Here is a 26128-nt window from a genome sequence, read left to right as displayed (position 1 = left end):
CCAGATTTAAGTCCCACTGCGGCATCACAAAAGCACTTCTGTCAGGAGGTTAGTCCTGACGGCCACAGTACGGAGCTCGAGGAGTAGAGCCTCGGCTGCCCTACGCAACGCCACTGAATAAGTACCACCCTCCTCCGTAGCCACAGTAGAAGGAGACAGTGAGGCAGGTTCTGGAGAAAAATCCAGTCCACCTTCGTCCTCCAAATCTTCTGCCGAGTCCGGGTCTGACTCGCATTAGGCTGCGAGAGGGTCTTCAGACCCCTCCCAGTCCTCCCCATCCTCAGTAACCTGTGGGCAGTCGGGAAAGAAGGAGGAGGATGGAAAAAGGGATAGAAATTCCTCATCGGCGTCGGAATTGGTATCGATCGACACTGGTCCGGCACTGTCTCCATGTCGTCGTGGAAGCCGGCGACGACATCGGCAGGGGGGCCGGCCGATGCCAGCGGCGGTGCCCTAGACGTCGACATCAGTGGAGGTTGTACGAGGTCAGCCAACGTTGGCTGGGACCCATGCATGGATCCATGGGGGTCTCGCTGCGCTGAGGCCGGGGCCGGAGCCATTCACGAAGAGAAGCGAGGACCCCCAATCGAATACGTGAGGCCCGACGGACCAAATAGACGAGCCATGGCTACCAGAAAGTCCTGTAGTTGGGGCAGAGTCGCAGACGGACCTGGGAAAGGCGGGTAGGTCGTCGGCAACTGCGTAGCCTCCTCCGGTGCCACGGGGGCTGTACCACTCCCACCCTCAGCCATGTCGCACGACAGGCTAGGGGAAGGCGAAGAGTGACGGCACTTCTTAAACTTCTTGTGCTTCGTCTTACCTGACCCTGATTATTGCGAAGACTTCGTCGAACGATGGTAGCGGCTACGCGACCGGTCCCTCGACCTCCCACGGGACCAGGACCTTGAACGGCGCGGAGCCGACTCCCGGGCCTCAAGCAACATTCGGGAGCTATCCCGCAAAGTTTTTGGAGCCATGGCCCGGCAATTGGGGCATGACGTGGGGTCGTGGTCGTGCCCCAGGCAGTAGAGACACTCACGGTGCGGGTCCATTACTGACATCATGCGGGGACAAACTTAGTAAGATTCGAAACTGGGCATCCATACAGCACCAAGTGTCATTAGACTTTAAAATGACAGCGAAAAAAGTCCCAAAAAACTCCATCGAAAATTGACTGGGGGTACCACCCTCTCCGGATCTGCGCTTGCTGGCGCGGAAAAAGAAAGCAGGGACGTCAGCTCGCGGGGTCGTCTTAGTAGCTGCCGCGACGTCATCCCAGTGATCACGACGCCTACGACGGACACAGAGCCGCACAACACCGCCTTCCAACACAAAGGGGTACTGCTGACAAACTTTCTGGATCTAGTCTGACGCCTGGGGTAATTCTAAGGTAAGGAATCTATCACTAACGAGTCTCTTTCAGATTTATAAAAACAATAACTGCCAAGGCCCAATGATTGGCTGAGAAACCTGTGACTGGCCCTATTGAACATCTGCTAGCTGACACCAAGGCTGTGTAGTTGCTCTCCACTAAATTTCTCTTTCACCCACCACTAGACACTCCCTGCCCCTTCAGCTCACTTTAGCAGGTTCCTACTTTCCCCTTTTATCACACGTTTTCCTTCTTTCTCTCCCTCCCACTTGACTGCGTATTTGTGTTTCAGTCTCTTGTTTAAGGGTAAAAGTCTGATGAGGAAAAAAAAGTTTTGGTACCCAAAAATGAGTGCAGGTGGATCCTACCTGCAACCACCAGCTGAAATGAAGTACTCAATATTTTCCTACTTGGATGCCTCTTGGGTCCTTTTGTTTGTATTCATACCCAATCTCCCACTTTGAAAGAACCAGGTTCTGTCTCTTTTTAAATGCTTCCCTCTATACTTCTTTAGTCTTACAAGCATTCTGCTCCCTATCCTTCCCCGGCTGACCTGCCTCACACTAGTTCTGTCCAAACATGGTGGATAAACCTTTGAACAGGGTGTACATCTCCTAAGAAAGAAAAAAGGTGACTTTCTTATCATGAAGTGTGGTGTACTACACAATATGCTCCTTATCTATTCCTTCCCATTAAAATGACTACATACCACCAGCTAACTATCATTAAACAGATAACTGAATGGTTCGACCAGGTCATTGACTCATGGGTGATATAAAGCTATGCATATAATGATGTTGAATACAATGATCACTCAAATATTCACTCATTTGCCTTGAAACAAACTGTGGACCATTGTCCGGTACTAACTCTTGCGGACACTTCATCTTGCAAGAATTTCCACTAAAAACTATCACGTCCACTGACCTCATGTCTCTCACTAGTTTGACTTCTGGCCATTTAGAAAACTAGCCAACTAGCACTAAAGCATACTAGCCTCGCAATGCAGGACAAGTATAGGGACCAGTTATGTCCACCCATTATGTTCAAGCTTCTGCAAAAGCCTGTGTGGATAAATACTCCATATAATGGGCAATACCATCACTACTTGTAATTCGTCAGGACTATTACATGCTACAGAATTCCTCACAAACCTCTCAACATTTTTATCCTTACCCGGCCACCAGAAATTGGCTCTCATTCTACTTTCATTGCAGATGTGACGCCATGCCCTTCTTGCAACTTCCCACTCTAGCCAATAGGAATCATCAACTTGTCAGATCTTATAATCAATTCAGATAGCTCTGACGATGCTAGCTATTATTTCCAATCTCGGGCATCTCATGAATCTCATCTGGGCAGACCTTTCAAAATGTACTTCTTGTCACCAAACCCTTTTCTGTTTCACCAAATCCATTGTGCTTTGCAAATGTGGGACTCCTACAAAAACACTGATGGTAAATGCAACATACTGCCCACCATGTTTTATAGACAGTTACCTTCCTGACCTTTACGTCCATTTGAACTGTCCTATTCTCTTTCTGTATCTCTGTATGTATCTCGTTTTGCCCGACCCTGACTTGCACTGCTTCCCTTTCATTGCAGACGCCTTTTCACGGACCCTCCCACTGCCCATTGTCCACTCAATTCTGCAATATATTCACATTTCAAAACATACTATTTTATTTATAATTTTCATTCATGATTTATACTCACTGGAAGCAACTTGTGGTTTTCGGGAAGGTTGTTGGCCAAGTTCTCTAGTCCATCATAGTCTTCTAACATATAGTAACATTCAGCCAAACGTTCTTGGTTTCTTCCTTGCACATAATACTGCACAGCATTTACCCTAAGAACAACAGCAGATTTTTAAAGCAAACTATCTTGAAAAGGCAAGTTGGAGGTTTTAAAATACTATAATTGCAGCAAAACTGTTTTGCAAACATGCTATTAACTTGGAAAGTTACTTAGGTGTATATTTGTTTACCTTATTATAAAATATTTAAAAACCTAATGTGTATTTTAACCACAAATATGAAGGACCTTTCAAAAGATCGATGTTTGTTTGCTTCAAAATAGTAGTAACTGAAGACGGTAAAAGATTCACTAGACAAAATGGATTTATGAATGCAACTCAACTAATGACCCTGTCATATAGATACTTCTTTATATATACTATGTTAAGTTAGCATGGGCTTATTAAATGTTTAAACGCCATTTTTCCTTCGGCTTCAGCTTTGCACACGGCACATACTTGTTGTTGTAGCTTTCACCCTAGAAGAATGATGTGATTTATTTGAGAATAATGTGTTATTATTCTGATATCAGTTTTGCTTGGTACACTGTCTGAACAGTGAGTGCTGTACCCTCTAAGAATAACTCGATACAAGGTTGCTGGGAGGTCTGATCTTCGCACCACATTAGACATAACATAAATACAGTTGCTGCCAACATTGGGCTCTAAGCGGGTTTAAGATAGAGTTACAGGAAATACAGAACACACTTGAAGATGCTTCGCATGCAGAGAGCTGTTAGCTGATGATGTGATCCTCTCATCCTGACATTTAGAGGTATGGGCCCGCCCTGCTAAAACCCAAAAGAGACCTTCATAATATAATATAATATGCTAAATAGGGAGGTGAGAAATAGGTGTCGTTAATTCCTATAATTTCAGCATTATAATATGCTATCACCGTTTGCGTACTATGGACTAGTAGCTATGCTGATAACTTTGATTCTTATAATCTGTTTGTTAGTATTGTATAAGATACTCCGTTTGAGAACATTGCATTGATTAATAAATATTTCAAATATGCACTTGTCCACTTTACTCCCAGTTCTGGTTTGAAATGATTATAAAATGAAAGAGTGTTCATGTGTTCCACGATACCCGAGGTAACCCAAGTTCATGTTCTGGTTTGTCTAAGTCATTGGTCAGTTTGTCATGACCAATGAGACACTGTAGCTAGTTCGGTAAGGAGATTTTGGATACTAAGGTGAGTTTTGGGTCACCCTAATTCACTAAGGTTCTAGATCTCTATTCACAGTTCTGTGGGAGAACGGAAACCCTGCTACATGGCGCCCATACGTTGTTGGCCTTATATCATGACACTCGAGTAGTATAACATTCAAACCTTAACCCCTTCATTGCCGTTTCCGGTAAACGGTGGTGTCGGAAAAACCTACCTATTTTTGAAATAGGTCTTTTCAAGCTTGAATTTAACTAAAACGGTTTCCTTGAATTACTACCAAGTTGTGCTACAAAGTTTACTTTGTTTTTTCTAATTCCTGTGCAGTCATGGCACAAGCCGTGGACATTCCGCTACATAGTCGCATTGCGGTGCGTGACCATTTGCGGGCTTATGATAACCCCTTGGAAGGCTTGGCTGTGGTTATGGTAGTGAGTGCAGAACATGCTTACCCATACGAACTTTTCTATTCGTGGGTGACATTTCCGGCAGTGGACGCAAATTCTGTAGTGTTCCACTCATACACTGCCTCTCCTGTACCTGCTGAGTATGCTCCGTACAGAGCACAGGAAGTTCCTATTGATGTTTGGCAGCATGGAGTTTGGTTTGGTGGCGCCCTACCCCATTATTTAACTGCTCCGAGATTAGGTCCTTTGTCCATTCCGGGCACAAATTGGCCCGCTTTGGCTGGATTTACTCCACACCCTAATCACGGCAATTGTTCCTTGGCTGAACTTAGGCGACTTCATGTTGTCGCTATTGCCGTGATTAGAGCGCTTGTACATTACACAAGTCGTAATGTTCAAGGTGCAGCCCCTAGAGGTGCGCATCTTCCGGCAGGGCAGGCTGGTTTGAAAATCAGTCCTGTCATGGTGAATTCCGTAATGGGCAAGAAGCCCCAGGATAAGGATGATTTTCCTTTCTGGCTTGCCGAGAAATTTGACCAGCTGGAGGCTGTGTTTCCTAATACGACTCCTGGTGAAAAACACAGGATACTTACGCTTAGTTTGCCGAAAGATTTGGCCCCTGAGCTTGTTGACTGTGAGTCCTGGGGTAAGACTTTTGCAGCGGTCTATTCGAGATGCTTTGGCACCCCGTCTATGACCAATCTGTCTACGGTCCTTAAACGTGTTCAAGATGATCACGGACCGGAGTCTGCGGTTGAGTTGGGTATGCGCCTGTGTGGCACCTTTGATGTAGTTTGCGATCTGATCCTTGCGAATGTCAAAGGGGATGCATTGAACTTTCAGGTGGCTAACGCTTTGGCGGTAATTCCCGATGCCGAGAAACCCCGACAGTTAGCAAGGATAATTGTGGCGGCTTATAAAACAGTTGGCCGCAATGCCAAGGGTAATAAGCCTTTTTCTACTAAGGAGAAGAAGCAGCCCCAGGGACAATCTTTGGAAACGAACGTTCAGCCCAAGTCCAAGAAATAAAATTGGCCTAAAAAACTGAAACCGGGTCAGCAACAGCAACAACAACAAACACAGGTTTCTCGTCCTGCGTCTCCATTGCCTGCGCAGTCGGATCGTGTTTATGATTTGCGCGATCGCGCGATGATTAAATCACCTGAACGTTTTCAGGCTTCTGACCAACGCTCTCCTCGTTCCTTTCAGGACTCATCGGCCCGACAACCGGTGGAGGAGGGGGCGGCAGGGACCGGGGTGGACAACAAGGACGTGGTCAGCCCCGCCCGCGAACCGGTGGAGATCAGCAAGAAGGCACTACGCCCAAGAGACCACAGTTTGCCAAGAAGAAAGTCGCCGCCTTAACAGCGCATCGATATGCCCCAGATAGTGAGAACACGGCTTCGGAATCTGACGTGGGCTCTGACCTTGCTGGACAGCGCGGCGGAGATTACCATAGTGAGAGAGGCGCTCCGTCCACTACTGAAGGTGACAGCGACTGATACTTATGTTGTCATTGAAACAGCAGACACAAGAGTTGCTCCCCCTGATAGACTTTTTGAAATTGTCCTGTTGATAGAAGGTGACATACAGCGAACTGTAAAAGGGGTATTTTGGGAAAATCTTTCGTCTACTTATGACATTTTGCTTTCTGAGGCTGACTGGCCCCCGCCTTTTTGTTCACGCAGCTTCGCGAGGGGAGGAGGTGATCATCCCCAGTTTCGCGCACACTGTTTCGAGAGTGGAAGCGCTGCATTTTGCAGAAGAGTGGGCTCTAGCGCCTGCGCCGGCTGTGTACCGCAATCAATGTGGCTGGGATAAATTTTCTCCGTGCCACGAGATTCCTTTACGGTCTCAGCCGCAGCCTCAACCCCAATATCCCATACGACGTGAAGCCAAAGCTTCAGTCGCAGCAATCCTTGAACAATTGTAATATCAAGGTGTGATTGAAACGTGTGTGTCACCGATGAATAACCCCCTTTTTACTGTAAACAAGCCGGACGGTTCCTATTGTTTGGTTTTGGATTACCGGCATTTGAACTCGCATTGCCGTAACTGTGCAGTACAGAATACTCACGGCCCTTGTGAATAGTCTTGAGCGTAAACGGTTTAAAACCACGCTTGACATTTCCAATGGTTTTTATGCCCATAGATTGGATGGTCTGAGTTCCCAATGGACATCCTTTACATGCGCTGGTGTGCAAAAAATGTTTCTGCGTCTCCCTATGGGCTATAAGAATAGTCCTGGGTTTTTTTCCGCCCGCATAATCTCTCTTTTGGAGAGGATCGACCCAGTTGCTTGTTCGTATGTGGATGACATTTATCTCACAGACGACGAACTTTGGGAGCATCTGTGTCGTGTTAACAGCATAATTTGTGGTTTTGCAGACATGGGTTACAAGTTTAACTTTGCAAAATCGCACATTGCGGAGTACACAGTATTGTTTCTAGGTTACGAGCTTAACAACGAAGAAAAGGAATTGGCTCCTCATTTCCTGGAGAAATGCGCACAGTTGCGCTCTCCGACAATGCTGGAAAAATTACAATCTTTGCTGGGCTTTTTGAATTTTAGGAGGACTGACATTCCGGAATATGCCCAGCGTATCAAGCCATTGTATGCTTTGATACAACCATCTTTTTCCAAATCATGCTGGCTGCCTGAGCATTCGGCTATACTGCAGTCCTTGCAGGCTGATTTGCTCGCTTCTGAATACTTACAGACTCGTGATAACCAAACCAACCTGGTGATAAGAATCATCCCTGGGACGGTGGGTTTCACGTACCTAACTTTTAATGAAGGAGATACAGTACCTATTGCTTACAAGTCACACTTGTACACTTCGGCTGAAATGTGATTTTCCACTGTGGAGAAAGTTTTGACGGCTGTGCAGATGGCAGTTCTCAAGGAACGTGCCCTGTCACATGGAAAACGCATGTTGGTTGTTACCCCGTGTCCTGCCTTGGAGGCAGTTACGAAAGCCAGTGTACCAAATTCCAAAGCTTTGCACCCTCGGTGGATTCAATGGGCTGCATCCTTGCCATCCCAGGATGTCCCGTTTATTTTTGACGCCACTTTACGGTCGCAGGAGTACTTGCAGTATGAATTTGTTAATCCGGCTCCTTTAGCGATGCGACCCCTGGAGGATTTCCATTGCATCATTTATACTGATGGTTCGGCGCAGGTTGCGCATGGCTCTAAACATGCCTACGTTTCAGCGTGCGCCATTGTGGTCGGTGCCTTGGTGAACGATGAGTTCAAGTCCAGTGTCGTGCACACGCAGACACTTGGGGACTGCACCGCACAGTTGGCAGAGCTTCGTGCTCTGATGCTTGCATTAGAGTACGCTGATCCTTGTGTGACGACTTTAATCGTAAGTGACTCTTACTACTGTGTCCAGTCTTACAGTGAGAACCTGTTCTTTTGGATTCAGAATGATTTTCATGATTCCAAAGGTAGCACAATACAACATAAAATGATCTGGGTCCGAGTGGCTGAACTTAAGGAAAAGTTACCACTCGTGTTTGTGATTCATACTCTTGGCCACCAGCGTGTGGGAGTCCACGCTGTCGGTAATTCGCTTGCTGATGAAGCGGCGAAGTCAACAGTATCTAAATACTTAGTTGCAGCAGTTACACGGTCCAAAAGTAAAATAGATGATGACATCTTGGCTGCTGTTGCTGCCACTGAGAAGGGAGGTAAATATCCTGTGGGGTTCCCTTCAAAGTACACATACCACTTAAGTCCCGATAAGGTTCCTTATGTGAAAATTCCTGAGGTTGGTGAACGTTTGGTTCCCAACTCGGATCGCAGGGGTACTCTGATTACAGCAGCTCATGAAGGTGTGGTGTCTGCGCATGCGGGCGTTTCGGCCACTGTAACTCAGTTACAGCAGAGGTTCTGGTGGCGGGGACTGTACAAACAGACGCGTGATTATGTCCTTCAATGTGACATTTGCCAGCAGATCAAGCCTTCGACTGCTGCGCGTCCGCCACAGACACAGTTGTACATTTCTAATAAACCACTAGGATGTGTTTATTTAGATCACTGCGGTCCTTTTTCTTCTGATACTGCGTTGAGGAAAATTAAATTTTGGTCATGATGTGTTCCCTAGCGCGTACCCTACCGACTCCATGTACCAGCTTAAAGTGCATGTAACTTCCCTCCTGTGCCAGCTATGAAGACGCAAATACATTTGCGTCCACCGTCAACTTGTCCTCTTTCAGAAGCACCATGAATGGATTATATAGTCCGTTCCTAAGTATGCTATGCCACCGTCTTTTTGTAGTACACTTTTCACTTTTTCCTGCTCTAGCCAGAGTAGGCCCTGAATTCCTGCCATCTGAACCTCTTTTGTGGCTCCTGACTCTGCCCAGGCTACCTCTGTACTCGTGAACTCTGTCCTACATTCAGCGCGGCCCCTTGCGCTCAGCTCAAGCCTGCTTTCTGCCAAGACTGACTATAACCTTCGAGTTATCTGTTCCGCTCCCCGAGAATACATTCCTGCCTACTAGATCCTGTAAACATCCTCTCCAGCTGCAGAGCCAAAAAGGGCCGACCTGTCTTAATGCAAGTAATTCATAGCCTCCGTTGCCATGCTTCCATGGAAGGCCCCGTGCCCCCACGCTTCACATGTAGACACTTAGGCGCTCATACACGCATCCACAGTTAGCATAGAACAGCCTCTACCCTAGAGACCTTTCCGCCCAGATAGTATAGTTCCTAAACATCAGATATCAGATATGATAGAAGTACAAGTTGATCTGACATGCCAGACTTCTGTCTCTTTCCGTCAGTGTAAATGTCAAGACCCCTGCACCCCGTCAATCACACGTCATGCAGCTGCGCGCGCATCCAAGCTTCCGATTTCTGCTGACATTGCAACATTCTGTTAGCACCACCCCTTGGTGCCACCCACTTGCGTCACCAATCAGTGACGTTTCTAGCACACACCTCTAGTTCACGCCTAGTTTACGCCTCTTGATGATGTATTGGTACCACGTGTATACTGTTATCTTGTCTTCTCTCAGCTGTTACGCCTCTTACATTGAACCTTATGATGTAAATCAAGTATATAAGCTATGTATTGTCAATAAACGAGAGCGCGCTCATCTATCCCTTCTGACACCCCTGTGGTGGTCAGAACATGATATCCTGATTCCTTTATGAGGAATAAAACCCTTAGAAACTCTAACACCACGGACTCTGTTTTCTTTCCTTCTGATTGAGTTATCATTGATTAAGTACTTACCTGCATAGAAATTAAGAGAGTAAATTAATTATTTACGTCATTTTGGCGCCCGAATAGGGACTCCTCCCCCACCTCACGCGCCGGAAGGTGCGTTGCAATCCGTGTCCCCTGCCATCAGTTAGACGGACTACACGTGTACTGGCAGGATTTCCTGCATCCCCCTCTGACCCACGGAGGTGACGAAGACTGCGATCAGTACCCAGACGAGGCGGTGAGGAGTGCGGAGGATCCCGACCAGAGCCCAGCCGAAAGAAGCAAGGTCCGAGGTGTGAAGAGGCCCACCAGTTTTCCGAAGTTTTCCGAAGTTTTCCGAAAGTTCTCCGAAGTTTTCCGAAGTTCCGAGCCGAGTCCAGTCGAGTTTTCCGAGGCCTTCTGTTTCCGTGCTTCCCGGTGAGTACCATTGCTGGGTCGTATCTAGACGGGTTTGGGTACGCAAGTCCGGTCTGCACTGTTTTTAGGCAGTGTATCTGTACTGTTTAGCAGTATATCAAGTCTTCCGAATTTCTGCACTGTTACAGCAGTGTATCCGTACTGTTGAGCAGTACACTTAGTTAGCTATGTCTTCAATGTTTTCATGTGATTAATGTTGTGGTATGAATGTGACTGTTTTACTGTGTATTATTGTATTTCTTGTATCAACTAGCAACTCGTATCAAGGAATAAAAGACCTAGCGTTCAGCAATAAGTAAGCAGGATGCCGTTCCTCAGCAAGTTAAAACAGATCGGAACTAGGAAAGGGTTACTAGAGGAAGAAATTCCTATCCCCCCTAGGGACACTCCAGGCAATTTTATGTATCAGAAACACGGCATAGATGCCATATTATATCTAGATTTATGGGCCGATTACACCAAGCACCTAGATGAGAGACACAGATGGCCTGTTACCGGAACGTGGGATGCTGAGTGCATCATGAGGGTAGAAGAAGTATTATGGAAAAAGAAAGCTAGGCAATCCCAGAAGGACGCCATAGAATTTTGGCGTAAGGAATCACGTAAGCGTGCTGACAAAGCACTTCGTAGAGAAGACAGACTTAAAGAATCAGATAAAGAACGAGAAAACGAATTAGTTACTGAAGGGATCCGAGTAAAAACAGAACAAATAGACCGTGCCCGAAATAATCTTGTAAACGGTATGTATCTCATAGCAGATGGCACATCCGAACCTGAATCAGAGATACCGAAAAACTTACCGACACCATTAGTTCCAACTAAAGTAATGCATAAAACTACTAAAGACATATTCCTGAATTCGTATCTAGAGGATGTAGCACCAGCTTACACCAATCTGCCTGTTCGTGCCCTGCCTACTGACAGGGATGGGGGTGGCACTGCACCCCCAGATAATGTTCCGCCGGTACCGCGACAGACCTCCCCTGTTCCGCCACCTCCGCCACTTCCTCCACTCAAGACGGATCTAACGAAACCAGTACTACCTAATCTTACTAAACGACAGATTCAAGTCCAGATACAGACTCCGCGGAGAGATAATGCCCAAGCATCCGCCTCAGGAGGTGCGACAACGGGTCTACAGACCCCGCCACCGACACACAGATTGCATTTAAAGGACACACAGAATCCTTTCCAGTCTCCCTACTCACCCCGGCTTGAGGCATTCAAAGATAGGATGTCATTTTGCAGATATGATCCAGTACCCGGAAAAGACGATCTAATGGTATTAGCATCACTGCGCTTAAGATCTGCCACCGATAACTTGCTATGCTGTGTAGGAATGCAGGAAGCTCTCGACAGACTATACAAATTCATACAGACAGGGAAAGACCCCGACAGTGTCAAAGCTGCCATGTATAAACAGAAAATTGACATTCAAAAACAGATATTACGATTCTTCATTAATTGTGTGATAAGAGAACGAGACAGGCCCGGGACAGATCAAAGTGAGTTAGACGCATTGAACAAGTGGGGCCAAAATATAGCAGACGCAAAACATGACAAGGGGACTTGCATAGCCACTATGTCCCAGAAAATTAGTAAGGCAGTATTAACTGCACATCAGGAAGAAAATGATAAAAATTCCTCCGAGGAGGAAGATGAAGATGAAACATCAGGAAAATCTACAGACATTATAGCATATGTAGGTAGGGGAAACTACCTTAGGAAAGGTGTCCGTCCGGAGAGCAAGAGAGTCCTTTTCTCTGCTTTAACAAATCCGAATTCTTCTGAGCATCAGTTCCAGGAAACTGATAAAAGGCTTCGAGATCGAGTAGGGTACCATGTACTCAATTCTATGGATGAACAGGAACTAGCCCGGTCAGCCGTGTTGTGGGCCGAAAACCCAGACATATATAATGATGACACGTTAGTGCAGACATTCTTGAACCTTTCCCCGGAAGAACAGAGAATAGCAGGTGTATACATGATTCAGCACCTCCTCATCAAGTTCAGAAACCATCATTCTGATCCAGGTCCCTTACATGAAACATTAGAAGCACTACTCATGGATAGATGGAGAGGTTTTAGTACCAAATTAATACAAATAATTCTAGAACAACGACGTAAGTATAACACCTTCCTGAGCTCTGAATATATTCCCGCCCCGCCTCCAGAAAGAAAAATGTACCACATGCAATGCGGTGGTGGCATTGAAAGTCAGAATCCCTTACGAGAAGTACATCCAGTTATGGGTGAGGATCATACTCTGAAACGTGTGTATGTTCACACACCACTGACTAAGTTAGAACTGTTAGAAATGAAGAAATTAGTTCCGTGCCATGATAAAGACCCTGCGGGTTTTCACAGAGAGCTTAAAGACATGTTACTGATGGGAGATTACACGCATGATGATATTATGAAAATGCTAAAGGTACTGTTGCCCACGGGCATTTACGAGAAATTAAAAGAGAAGGATTGGGAAGTGGGAGAGTCAAAGATAGCATGGGCGGAAATAGAAGACGAAGAAAAGAAACGAGTCCCAGGGTTAGGCCTTGGGGATCTGACTAAAGCATTACCAGGTTTAATAGTACAGGTTCTGCCAAGATTATTGACAACTCGAAAGGAAGATTGGGACGCAATCTCGTCCTGTAAACAGAAACAAGATGAAGATACTAGTGACTTTTATTCAAGATTCGAGAAATGTTTCATTATCAATAGTGGCCTAAAAACTAGTAGCGAGTCATATCCACATCTTTTTGTAACAAAATTAGTAGAGAACGCCCTACCACTAGTTAAAAATAGAGTGTACAAGGTTGAAAGTACTTGGCAGGCAAATACGCCATCACAGATGTTACAAATGTTACAATATCACCAGAATAGAATCAGGGAAGAACAAGATCAGGAACAGAAACGTATGAAAGACACGAAAATGAAAATGTTAGTAGCTCAGACCATTCCAGCCGAGGGTCATAGAAAAAGTGGGGCCCAGACCAATCATTCTGCCGCTCCCGTTAAAGGGACATGTAATTATTGCAAGCAGCCAGGTCACTACGTCCATGAATGTCCAGTCCTGAAACATAACATCGAGACAGGTAAAACTAAAGAAAGACCGCGTCCGCCTAGACATGAACAGGGTCAACAACAGACCTCACAGAACGAACAGCCAATGCAGAATACACAGCCTATGCATGATCAGTCCCATACCGTACAGACAGTAGCAGTACCGCAGCCACAGCATGCTCAAACACAGCCCGCTGCCGCAACTAGACAAGTATCACAACAGATGTACCAGTATGCCCAGTCGGCATACCCAGATTATCAGCGTTATACATGAAACAGCCTAGGGAGGGAAAGTGATTTGCCTCTTATTGAAATTCCTGTAGATCAAGAAGGTCCTTATGTACATAGTCACGTATTAGGAAAAGACAGAAAGTTTTTAATTGACACAGGGGCAAGTCGCACTACTATAAGTCATAATGAAGTCCCAGGGGCACCCCTCTCAGGCTCACAGAATGTTTCCCTTGGTTTTTCAGGACAGCCTATTGTAAATGAAGTATCAGAACCAGTACCACTAGCTGTGGGTCCATTATCTCGAGTTACAGATTTGTTACTTACGAAATCATGTCCCGAAAATCTGTTAGGAATTAAAACACTGAAGGCTCTAGGAGCTATAATTTGCTGTTCCCCGGAGGGAGTCAGACTCTTTCTACGGGATTTCAAGGGTCATTATGTTTTACGTGACTTTGATGTCAGATTGAAGAATGTACCAGATCACTTATGGGCAAAAGGCCCAGCAGATGTAGGTTGTATGCATATCACACCATACCGTGTCACACTCAAGACAGGAGTTGTTTTACCCAGAATCAGACAATACAAGTTACCACCCGATGCTGTAGTGGCTTTACTGAAAATTATTGAAGAGCTTATCGCCCAGGGAGTGGTCGTAGAGACCGACTCCAATATCTGTAATTCACCCATCATTCCAATTCTTAAACGTACAGACCGCAATGCACCGCCAGTATATCGGCTGGTGATTGATCTTCGAGAACTGAACAAATGCATTGTACCACAGTATCCTGTGGTCCCCGATATCTCCTCCCTGTTAACTGCCATTGATTCAGAAGCAACGTTCTTTACTGTAATCGATCTCAAGAACGCCTTCTTCAGTGTACCCATTGACCCGGAGAGCCAATATCTCTTCGGATTCAGTTTAAATGGACGAAGTTTCAAATTTTCCCGCGCACCTCAAGGATTTACAGAAAGCCCCAGCATCTATAGTCAAGCACTGAAAAGACAACTAGATTGTATCCAAATGCCAGTTAATACCGCTTTACTACAGTACGTCGATGATCTACTGATCACCGCACGAAGTGAGCCCGAATGTGAACAAGCATCTCTGATAGTTTTGCATTTTCTGGCCGACAAGGGACACAAGGTGTCTCCTTCGAAGCTACAATTCTGTGTTCAGCAAGTTGTGTACTTGGGTCACTTGCTGTCCAAAGTGGGGAGACAGCTCACTCCCGATCGCATTCAGTTAATTGTAAACATGCCCCGACCCCAGTCACAAAAAGAAGTGCGGGCCTTCATAGGCCTCACCTCGTACTGCAGACAATGGATTCCTCAATATGCATTTCTAGCTAAACCACTCATCCAGTTAACAACACAGGAGGCAGCAACTTCGACTGTCCTCCCTTGGACTCAGGAACACACACAAGCCTTTGAGGAATTAAAGAAAGCTTTATGCCAAGCACCAGTTTTAGCGACACCATGTTACAGCAAACCGTTTACACTTTTTGTTACAGAACGTGACGGTACAGCATTGTCTGTCCTCACTCAAGATCAAGCAGGTTCACATAAGCCTTGCGCTTATTTTTCAAGCACATTGGATTCAGTAGCACAGGCACTCCCTGCATGCTTAAAGTCAGTAGCAGCAACAGCGTTAGCAATCAGACAAAGCGACTCAATTGTTTTAGGTCATCAGTTAACAGTACAAGTTCCACATTCTGTAGAGGTTCTGTTAAACAGAACCCAGACTCAACACTTGACTATAGCACGACTGACAGGTTACGAATTGACATTATTCCAGCCACACATAGAAATCAGACGCTGCAGTATCTTGAATCCAGCAACATTGTTACCTACAGTTATGACAGATCCAGCTCCACATGATTGTATAGAGATTATTAATGTAGTAACAAAGCCCAGACGAGATTTAACAGATGTTCCATTGACAAATCCAGACCTGACACTTTATGTGGATGGTTCATGCATGAGAACAAGTACAGGAGAGTTAGTGGCCGCGTATGCCGTGACCACTGAAACTGAAGTTAAAGAAACACATCGTATTGATACATTGTCTGCCCAAGCAGCAGAGCTCATCGCTCTGACCCAAGCCTGTATTCTAGCGAAGAACAGAAATGTTAACATATACACAGATTCCCGTTATGCGTTCGGAGTCGTACACGACTTCGGCATGCTCTGGCAAGAACGAGGTTTTCTGACCTCTCATGGTACAAAGATACAGCATGGTCCTCTCATTCAAGCACTGTTAGAAGCAATACATCTGCCTTCAGCGATTTCAGTCATGAAGTGTAAGGCACATACTAAAGCCACAGATTCTGTTTCCCAGGGTAATGACCTGGCAGATCAGACAGCAAAACATACAGCACTAACTCACACACAGACAACTGACACGACAAAGATAACAGATCCGACAAACTGCATGACAGTCAGGGATCCCACACTAGATGTTATTGACATTCAGACACATGCTACTGCAGACGAAATAAAGAAATGGACCGAACTAGGAGGGATCCAGACAGATCAAGGTTGGATGACGAAGGGAAAATCTACATGGTTTCTCCCTGACTCTATGGTTCAAGTCATGATAAATACAGCACATAGTCCTGCCCACCTAGGAGAGAAAGCAATGCTAGACAGTTTGCAAAATCTCTGGTACAATAAAAACTTACGAGCAGCAGCAAAACAGAAAGTGCGTACTTGCATGATCTGTTGTCAGTTCAATCCAGGTAAAAGCGTCCCTGTAGAGCAAGGTGGATTTCATCCTCCCGATCACCCTTTTGAAGTCCTCCAGATGGATTATATCCAGATGGACCGTTGTCGAGGATTTAAATATGTTCTCGTAGTTGTCTGTGCTCTGTCCCGCTGGACCGAAGCATACCCAGTCCCAGATTACACTGCTCCGACCACTGCCAAACAGTTGGTTCGTGAATTTTTCCCACGGTACGGCTTGCCCCGTGTCGTGTACTCAGATAACGGTCAGCCATTCTCGTCTGCCCTAATGAAAGAAGTTTCCTTGTTATTGGGATACCAGTGGAAGTTCCATTGTGTCCGACATCCAGAAGCCGCAGGCCTTGTTGAGAGGCATAATCAGACATTAAAGATTCGCCTTGCCAAAATATGTCAGGACAAAGGGGTCGACTGGATAGTCGCCCTGCCGGTGGCACTATTCTATATGAGAATGGTCGCCCATTCGAGATCAGGGCTATCTCCGTACGAAGTGGTCTTTGGCAGACCACCGAATATGTGGGGGACGCCCATTCCTAAAAAGATAACCGATGTTGATTCTAATATGTTGACAGATTACCTTGCCTCCTTGATGTCTGCACTCCAATCATGTCGTTCACAGGTTGCCGCAGCCTTCCCTGACAACACCGATGTGAAGGAGCATGACGTCCGCCCCGGAGATGTTGTTTTAGTACGAAACTTCGACAGGAAAAGCCCGTTGGAGCCCCGCTGGAAGTCTCCGAAGACCGTTCTTCTTACAACAAAGACCGCAGTCAAATTGGAAGGCAGAAAGGGGTGGGTCCACCTAAGCCATATCAAAACATTCCCAGGACTGAAACCGGAACAAGACACACCCACCCCCACCAGAGACTGTGATTCCAAAGACTTTACCGAAGTTAAAAGAGAAAAGACTCCTCAAGAACAATACCGTATGAAGTTACGATCTAACAAGTCAGACAGTTTAATTGTTTAAGTCCTCCCCTAGGTGAATCGGTTAAATAGTTTCTGACATGTATCCCCTAGATCGAGTTAGAGAGAGAGAGGAAAAGAAAATAACATACTGCAAATCACTTCGTAGTCACTGTATAGTGACACTAATAATAATGTTTATTCTAAGTATATTAATAATTGTTGCTAGCATCTTGTTACCTATATACTATCCTATCTTCAAGCGTGAACAATCTGCTTACAATGTCTCTGCTGAACACACTTTTAGTGAGTTACCTCCTCATGAGCTTTCCTACAGACTCGCGCTGCGCAACAATACATTCATTAGTATGTTACATCATTCTCATCAAACTAACAATGCTACAAATTGCTGGATATGTGGCCGACTCCCTCCCTACCAGAATTACAAGGGAGCACTGCCTCTCTTTCCGTATCCGTTCTCTCACAATGGCTCCTGTGGAGCATGGTTTAAGATAATTAATTCTTTAGATCCCGACATTGCTGTTTTCGATGGGGGTTGGGTTGGGGGAAACCTGAACTTGGTCCTACTAGACGTCTGTTACCCGGATAAGGAGGGACTCCCCATTAGAATAGGAACTGATCTAGAAAATGAAGTATATGGATTAGGTAATTATACAATTAGCCTTATGATTCTTACTGTCGAATCCGAAGCCACACCAGTTCTACCTATTATGTCAGTACTGCCAGTCACTGGTGAATTATGTATCAAGAAGAAAGGTTCAGTACACTTAGGTCATAGTAAATGCACTACTGTGGTCGAATTCAGTGATGATGGAAAATCATCTTTCAAAGCTATCAGTCATTCTTACTTTGTTTGTGGTCATACCGCATACATTCGCCTACCTCCAGATTGGGATGGTACCTGTTACATTGCATTCCTTCTGCCACCTGTTTTTCTAGCCCCTTCTGATTACCATAGAAATAGCAATCTAGTAAAAAATAGAGCCAGAAGAGGTGCCCCCCTTGTCGACTACACAGAAACGGCATGGGAACAGTACACTGATTTTAATAAAGGATTCTTTTTCTTCTTGGGCCCTGTCCAGAATAGTAAATTAATACGCAGATTAACTAGAACACTTGAAGCCGTAGTAAATGAAACTACCTCCGCCTTAGGTAACTTAACAGAAGAGCAGTCCGCTATGCGGGTTGTTGTCCTTCAGAATCGTCTTGTAATTGACGTCATCTTGGCAGATAGAGGTGGAGCCTGTAAGGTCATCGGGTCAAGCTGCTGTGTTTTCATTCCACAGAATGCACCATCTGTATATCAAGCTATCACCCGTCTTCATAAAATTGCAAATCAGATACATCAGAATCCAGGCACCTGGACTTGGTCCGGTTGGTTCTGGACAACGTTAACAGCTTGGGGATGGAAGATCCTATCCTTCCTAGGCATTGGCCTAGTCCTAGTATTCAGTTGTTGCCTGTGCCTGCAGTGTGGGCCAGCGATCTGTGGACTGTGTGCCACCTCTTGTATTGAACATTCCAGTTTCCACTCAAAACGTAACCGAAAGAAAGAAGAACAAATGATGTTACAAGAACAGACTGATCGATTCATGAGGATCGATATTTCATGAAGGGTCCGTAGGGAACAAGGAGGGAATGAGGAAAATTAAATTTTGGTCATGATGTGTTCCCTAGCGCGTACCCCACCGACTCCATGTACCAGCTTAAAGTGCATGTAACTTCCCTCCTGTGCCAGCTATGAAGACGCAAATACATTTGCGTCCACCGTCAACTTGTCCTCTTTCAGAAGCACCATGAATGGATTATATAGTCCGTTCCTAAGTATGCTATGCCACCGTCTTTTTGTAGTACACTTTTCACTTTTTCCTGCTCTAGCCAGAGTAGGCCCTGAATTCCTGCCATCTGAACCTCTTTTGTGGCTCCTGACTCTGCCCAGGCTACCTCTGTACTCGTGAACTCTGTCCTACATTCAGCGCGGCCCCTTGCGCTCAGCTCAAGCCTGCTTTCTGCCAAGACTGACTATAACCTTCGAGTTATCTGTTCCGCTCCCCGAGAATACATTCCTGCCTACTAGATCCTGTAAACATCCTCTCCAGCTGCAGAGCCAAAAAGGGCCGACCTGTCTTAATGCAAGTAATTCATAGCCTCCGTTGCCATGCTTCCATGGAAGGCCCCGTGCCCCCACGCTTCACATGTAGACACTTAGGCGCTCATACACGCATCCACAGTTAGCATAGAACAGCCTCTACCCTAGAGACCTTTCCGCCCAGATAGTATAGTTCCTAAACATCAGATATCAGATATGATAGAAGTACAAGTTGATCTGACATGCCAGACTTCTGTCTCTTTCCGTCAGTGTAAATGTCAAGACCCCTGCACCCCGTCAATCACACGTCATGCAGCTGCGCGCGCATCCAAGCTTCCGATTTCTGCTGACATTGCAACATTCTGTTAGCACCACCCCTTGGTGCCACCCACTTGCGTCACCAATCAGTGACGTTTCTAGCACACACCTCTAGTTCACGCCTAGTTTACGCCTCTTGATGATGTATTGGTACCACGTGTATACTGTTATCTTGTCTTCTCTCAGCTGTTACGCCTCTTACATTGAACCTTATGATGTAAATCAAGTATATAAGCTATGTATTGTCAATAAACGAGAGCGCGCTCATCTATCCCTTCTGACACCCCTGTGGTGGTCAGAACATGATATCCTGATTCCTTTATGAGGAATAAAACCCTTAGAAACTCTAACACCACGGACTCTGTTTTCTTTCCTTCTGATTGAGTTATCATTGATTAAGTACTTACCTGCATAGAAATTAAGAGAGTAAATTAATTATTTACGTCAGCGTATAAGTACATCTTAGTAGCAGTTGATTCATGCACTCGCTTTGTGTGGGTATGGCCCCATCGCAGCGCTGATTCACGAACTGTCATAAGAGATTTGCGTGTCTTTGTAGGGATTTTTGCCTGTGGTACCTTCCATTCAGACCAGGGTCCGGCGTTCGCCTCTAAGGCGTATAAGGAAGCTATGGTTTCGTTGGGGGTCCAGGTCAAGTTTTCGTCTCCGTACAGACCTGAGGGTAACAGTGTAGTGGAACGAATGAACCGTGACTTAAAGCAATCTTTGACAGCTCGAGTTATAGGCACTGGCAGAAACTGGCTGGCCCACCTCAATGGCGTGCAGCGTGCTCTTAATAATCTCCCTAGAAGGTCTCTGGGTGGGCGGACCCCATACGAAATGCTCTTTGGTATCAAGATGTATGTTCCTGACCTCAACGGTCTAGACTGCAAGGCCCAGGCCGCGGCCTTTGACGTAGATGAACATTGCAATGTTTTACAGAATCTACAAAAGACAGTCTAGCTAAAGAACATTTGCCCTCCACATCGGATGATGCGTTGCAGATCCCGGTAGTTGGCTGGCTACCCCAAGTTGGAGAACTGGTTCGAGAGAAGATCGATAACAAGAAAGAGTTTAGTCCTTCATATCGTGCACCGGTTCGGGTTCTTGGAGTGAAGGGCACGAGAACAGTCATATTACCACCACTTCCAGGTCGAAAGGAAAACAGATTTATCTCTATTGACAATGTCAAGAAACACAGGGTGGCCGATTCTTCATAGCATGACACCAGCAGTACCCTGTCCTTCCATGGTGAGACATTCTGTGTTGGCCATTACTTCTAGTGCTGAGCCAGCGGTGACCCTCGAGATGCCTATGGTTTCCAGTCCTTTATTGAACACTTTTCCTATTAATAACAATGATGACCTACATTATACCTATCCAACTGATTTATCAATGCCCGATTTACAGACTCGTTTGGCCACTGAATCCAGATTCTTTTTTGACTCTTCTTCAACACATTCGAAAAAACCTTCACGTTTAGCAACATATGTTACCTTATTTAAAAAACATTTTTTGATTCCCCCTTGGACATATATTTTTCTGGTTCTTTTTTCAATTTATCTTTTTATGTCAATTGGTTTTGTGTTTTATTTTTTCCGTCTGATTGATGGACATTATGTCAAAGAAAGAACAGGAATTCGACACCTTAATGGAACATTAGCCCCACTTTCCTCGTCACATTCAGCGCACAGACTGAAAAGGGAGTTGAATACAGTTAACATCACTGCTTGGCCTGTCCTTGATGGGATTGTGTGGGATGCGGTTAGGTTTCAAATTCACGGCCCCACTGAAGTGATTAATGTTCCAAATGTGCTTAGAGTGAATATGGGGGATGTTGTGAAACAAAACATCCGTTCTGATGATTGGGATATTCAGGCCGTGGAAGCATTATTCTCTGATTTGAAATATTATGCTGCCTTTGATGCTGAGGATTTGTACTTAGATTCTATTAATTATGGTGATTTGTTTTGCTTTCAACATTATGGTAATCATTTTCTGCATAAAACAAGTTCCAGGAGGGGTAGTGTGAATTACACACAGTGGGAACATTGCCCAGCTCCATTACAAGGCAGCTCCAGTACATTTCTGGGAAAATACACTTATTTCACAGACTTTAATCAATCAAATCCTGAGTCGTTTTATTTTAGAATGACACAAAAATCCATGTCCAAAGTTAGACTTACCGATACTAAATTGCTGTATTCGAAGTCCTTTCTAGACAAGTTAGCGGTAGATGGCTACGAGCTATGGAAGGAAAAAATTGACCTTAAATCGGTTTGGGGTACCAAAGATTGGCAGGTACAAGGCACAGAGGCTTTGCATCGTGCATGTCTCATCCCAAATCACATGTTTCTAAATTCTACCATTTCTCAAACAACATGCTTTGGATTGGCTACTTCTAAAAAATTAAATACACCAACTATCCCCGAGTTGGAAGAATATTCAGGTTGGAGTAATTACACTGAATTGTCCATTCGTGATTTACAAGCACTATTGCACAATTCGTCCTTTAATGTTTCCAGTTTGGATCCAAATGGTTAGCTGATGTGGCATAGAAGCTCAGATTCTTGCCAACGTCGTTTTCTGGGCTTGTCTGAAGGTTTTACACAAGTCACACCTGATCCCCGTTTTGAGACTGATCATACTGTTACGACATACTCAGTGGGCAAATTGTGTCAGAATTGGCTACAACATTCCACATTAGCTGCTTTTAAACTACATCTGTCCCAATTGAGTGACAATGTTGATTTGAATGACTTTATAAAAGGCCCAGCTAAGGGTAGAACTAAGAGATGGATTCATGCAATTTACAATGAAATTTGGAAGTTTTCACAAATTGAAGCTGCTAAACGACTTAGAGCTATTGACCAAGCTAATTTGGAAAAAGTGCTTGCAGTTGTAGATAACAGTATTAACATGCTTTCTTCCCGCATTTACACGTTGAATAATATTGTTTCTTCTGTTGTGGACATTGTGCATGATGAGGTGTCCGTATTATACCATGGTCAAAATCAATTGCGTTCTGTAATGCAGTTTGCATGGACACTACAGACACTTAAGACGGGCCGCGTGCCCTGGAGTTACATGAACGTGTCTTCCCTCTTTGCCCCATTTAATTTGACTGAGAAACAACGCATGCTTTCTATGCGTGATGCTTCATTTTCTATGTTACATATTGAAAGGTTAGAATCTTTACCGTTTTCTGTAGGTGAAGCCACTGCAGCAACGTGGCTTATCCATGGATTAATTACATTGCCTTTTGCTTTGTACAAATTCACTAATTGTATGCGGTACATTGCAATAGGGCAATATGAACCACTAGGCAGCGCCTTCCTCCATGAGGCGTGGTCTTTACCATACACATACTGATGTCTTAAAGATGGAAAGGAAGTGAATCTTAATGGTGAAGAATGCACGCAGTCGCCTGACCGTTCATTAATATGCAGACACATCCAGTTACACGGTTCTTGTAATCAGGACCGGCGTAATTTGGCTTGTGTTTTAAAAGGCAAACCAGTTCCAGTGATAGTTCCCACATTTACATTATTGACAAATTGTAGTTATTTGCTTTTGAATAACGAGGAGTGTTGTGGTTTAAAATTCGGTATCGCTTATGTGGTAACTGTGTGGTGTGTTGCAAGAACGTGCTATATCCTCCCACACATGGGAATTCAGATGTTTCCATCTGGCCGCGCATCCCAACCTTGAAAGCAGAGTTCAATGGATTGAGTAGAATAAGAGCCCTTTTGTCTCAAAAAGAAGTGCCCTGAGCTCGGCCCGTGAAACTTATGTCCTTCACATAGCTAACACACGCACAGAGGTGCAGGCACTTTTAAATACTGACTTGCCGTTTCATTTCTGCGAGCTGGTACATCAAATCTTTAATGCCTCCTCCACGTCTGGTCTCGCTACTTTTTTTAAATTAGTTAACAGTGGTCTCGTGACTACCTTTGAAAAGATTTTTGGTGTCATCCCCGCTTTCTTCCATTCAATATTTTCGAGTTTGTTTGGCGGATTCCCTTTGCTGGCTTTGGCTGCGGGCATTTTGGTATTATTCTGCTTCCTAAAACATGGATGCCCGTCCTGCGCAAGAAGCCGTTCAGCTGCTCCTGACACTGTTTCGTAACCGGATGTTTGATTACTATGGCACCCTGCCGCTTGCGACTTTAAGCACGGCTTTTGGATTATCGTTTCGATTTTCCTATTTCACATGTGTCCAGCCTGTGTTTCATTGCCTGAGCTGCGATTTTGACTGGGCCATTGATTTGTGTCTCTGCTTGACGATATCTCTTGACGTCGATTTTAATCACCTGATGAGCCCCGTAGTTGCTCACGAGTTGGTTTGTTCTGGCGAAAGGATTATGGCCTTGGCAGCGATGCATGGACTAATGGGTCCTTGGGACATACCCGCAGCGGCGCATGAGTTTCTGGCACATAGCGTTCTTGAGAACCCACCGAGTTGTCCTCTGATGTTGCTAGAGAATCCGGTGCTGGAGGAGCAGTATGTTCATTCCCATTACTTAATTGGATGGCTGAACTGTTTTCGGATGATGACAGTGATTTCATGTTGGAAGTTGTTGCTGCATATTTTGCATATTCTGTCCAATCGTGAGATGCCTTGGAGACTTTAATTATTATGGCACGTGACTTTTTATTTTTTGGAGAGTGCCCCTTTTTTCATTTACATATAAACATTTGGACTTATACGGCCTAGTCCTATATCTTTGAACTATCGAGGCCTTGATTTACAGTGTTTTGATGAAATATGTTTGGCCATCATAGGCATTCATACATTTTTTTACATTTAGCTTAGCTCAATATTGTTGAACTCTGCTTTCATGTTATGCCTCTATTCTAGTATTGACTTTCCCTTTTTTTTTGACCGTGCTCGGATCATTGGGGGGGGTGTCCTATAGATACTTCTTTATATATACTATGTTAAGTTAGCATGGGCTTATTACATGTTTAAACGCCATTTTTCCTTCGGCTTCAGCTTTGCACACGGCACATACTTGTTGTTGTAGCTTTCAACCTAGAAGAATTATGTGATTTATTTGAGAATAATGTGTTATTATTCTGATATCAGTTTTGCTTGGTACACTGTCTGAACAGTGAGTGCTGTACCCTCTAAGAATAACTCGATACAAGGTTGCTGGGAGGTCTGATCTTCGCACCACATTAGACATAACATAAATACAGTTGCTGCCAACATTGGGCTCTAAGCGGGTTTAAGATAGAGTTACAGGAAATACAGAACACACTTGAAGATGCTTCGCATGCAGAGAGCTGTTAGCTGATGATGTGATCCTCTCATCCTGACATTTAGAGGTATGGGCCCGCCCTGCTAAAACCCAAAAGAGACCTTCATAATATAATATAATATGCTAAATAGGGAGGTGAGAAATAGGTGTTGTTAATTCCTATAATTTTAGCATTATAATATGCTATCACCGTTTGCGTACTATGGACTAGTAACTATGCTGATAACTTTGATTCTTATAATCTGTTTGTTAGTATTATATAAGATACTGCGTTTGAGAACATTGCATTGATTAATAAATATTTCAAATATGCACTTGTCCTCTTTACTCCCAGTTCTGGTTTGAAATGATTATAAAACGAAAGAGTGTTCATGTGTTCCACGATACCTGAGGTAACCCAAGTTCATGTTCTGGTTTGTCTAAGTCATTGGTCAGTTCGTCATGACCAATGAGACACTGTAGCTAGTTCGGTAAGGGGATTTTGGATACTAAGGTGAGTTTTGGGTCACCCTAATTCACTAAGGTTCTAGATCTCTATGCACAGTTCTGTGGGAGAACGGAAACCCTGCTACAACCCATTTCGTGAAGTGTTACAGTAATCGCGATGAGAACATTGCAGAGCCCACTTTAAGAAAACAAAGATGGTGGCATGAAAAGGACTACTTTTTCATTCTCCCACACATGATATTTTGGATTGTCGATGGAATACCACATTCTTTAATATTTAGTCAAGGATTAGAATCCATGAACTTGACATTTAAAAAAAATCATATTTTACCTCTAACTTATGGCAGGAACAGACCCACCCTTAACTGTATTAAGCTTTCACAAGCATCCCACACACATCACAAGCCATCAGGAGCAAACACAAAACCACCCACGTCAAAGAAAAAAAAATATGCTGCTGTAAAAGAGCATTGCAGGAAAAGTGCCTAATCAATATACTGGGTCAAATAGTTTATTCATAATAAAGGTCCACTAAGGTAGAGAATACTCAACCGAAAGGGTATATGCTAAGCAATTTGCGAAAGGAGGGATGGTTTGCTTTCAGTTAAAGTAATGTAGTTTAATTTCTTGTCTGCTGGTTAAGTCATAGAAGGAAATATCTTTAAA

The 26128-nt window shown here is 44.5% G+C and overlaps 1 protein-coding gene across 1 annotated transcript in view; it reads right to left on the bottom strand.

Moving 5' to 3' along the window:
• The window catches only part of WDR35 (WD repeat domain 35), a 531383-nt gene that overhangs the window by 173045 nt on the left and 332210 nt on the right, over window positions 1-26128 (bottom strand). The window contains exon 22 of the mRNA XM_086926288.1: window positions 3089-3221. Within this exon, the coding sequence (XP_086782414.1) occupies window positions 3089-3221 (133 nt within the window). The remainder of the gene's footprint in view (window positions 1-3088; window positions 3222-26128) is intronic.

This window comes from Lissotriton vulgaris, chromosome 6 (genome assembly GCF_964263255.1).
Source record: "Lissotriton vulgaris chromosome 6, aLisVul1.2, whole genome shotgun sequence".
NCBI lineage: Eukaryota > Metazoa > Chordata > Amphibia > Caudata > Salamandridae > Lissotriton > Lissotriton vulgaris.
The sequence above is the reverse complement of the archived record's forward strand: the minus strand, read 5'-3'. Positions and strand labels throughout refer to the sequence as shown.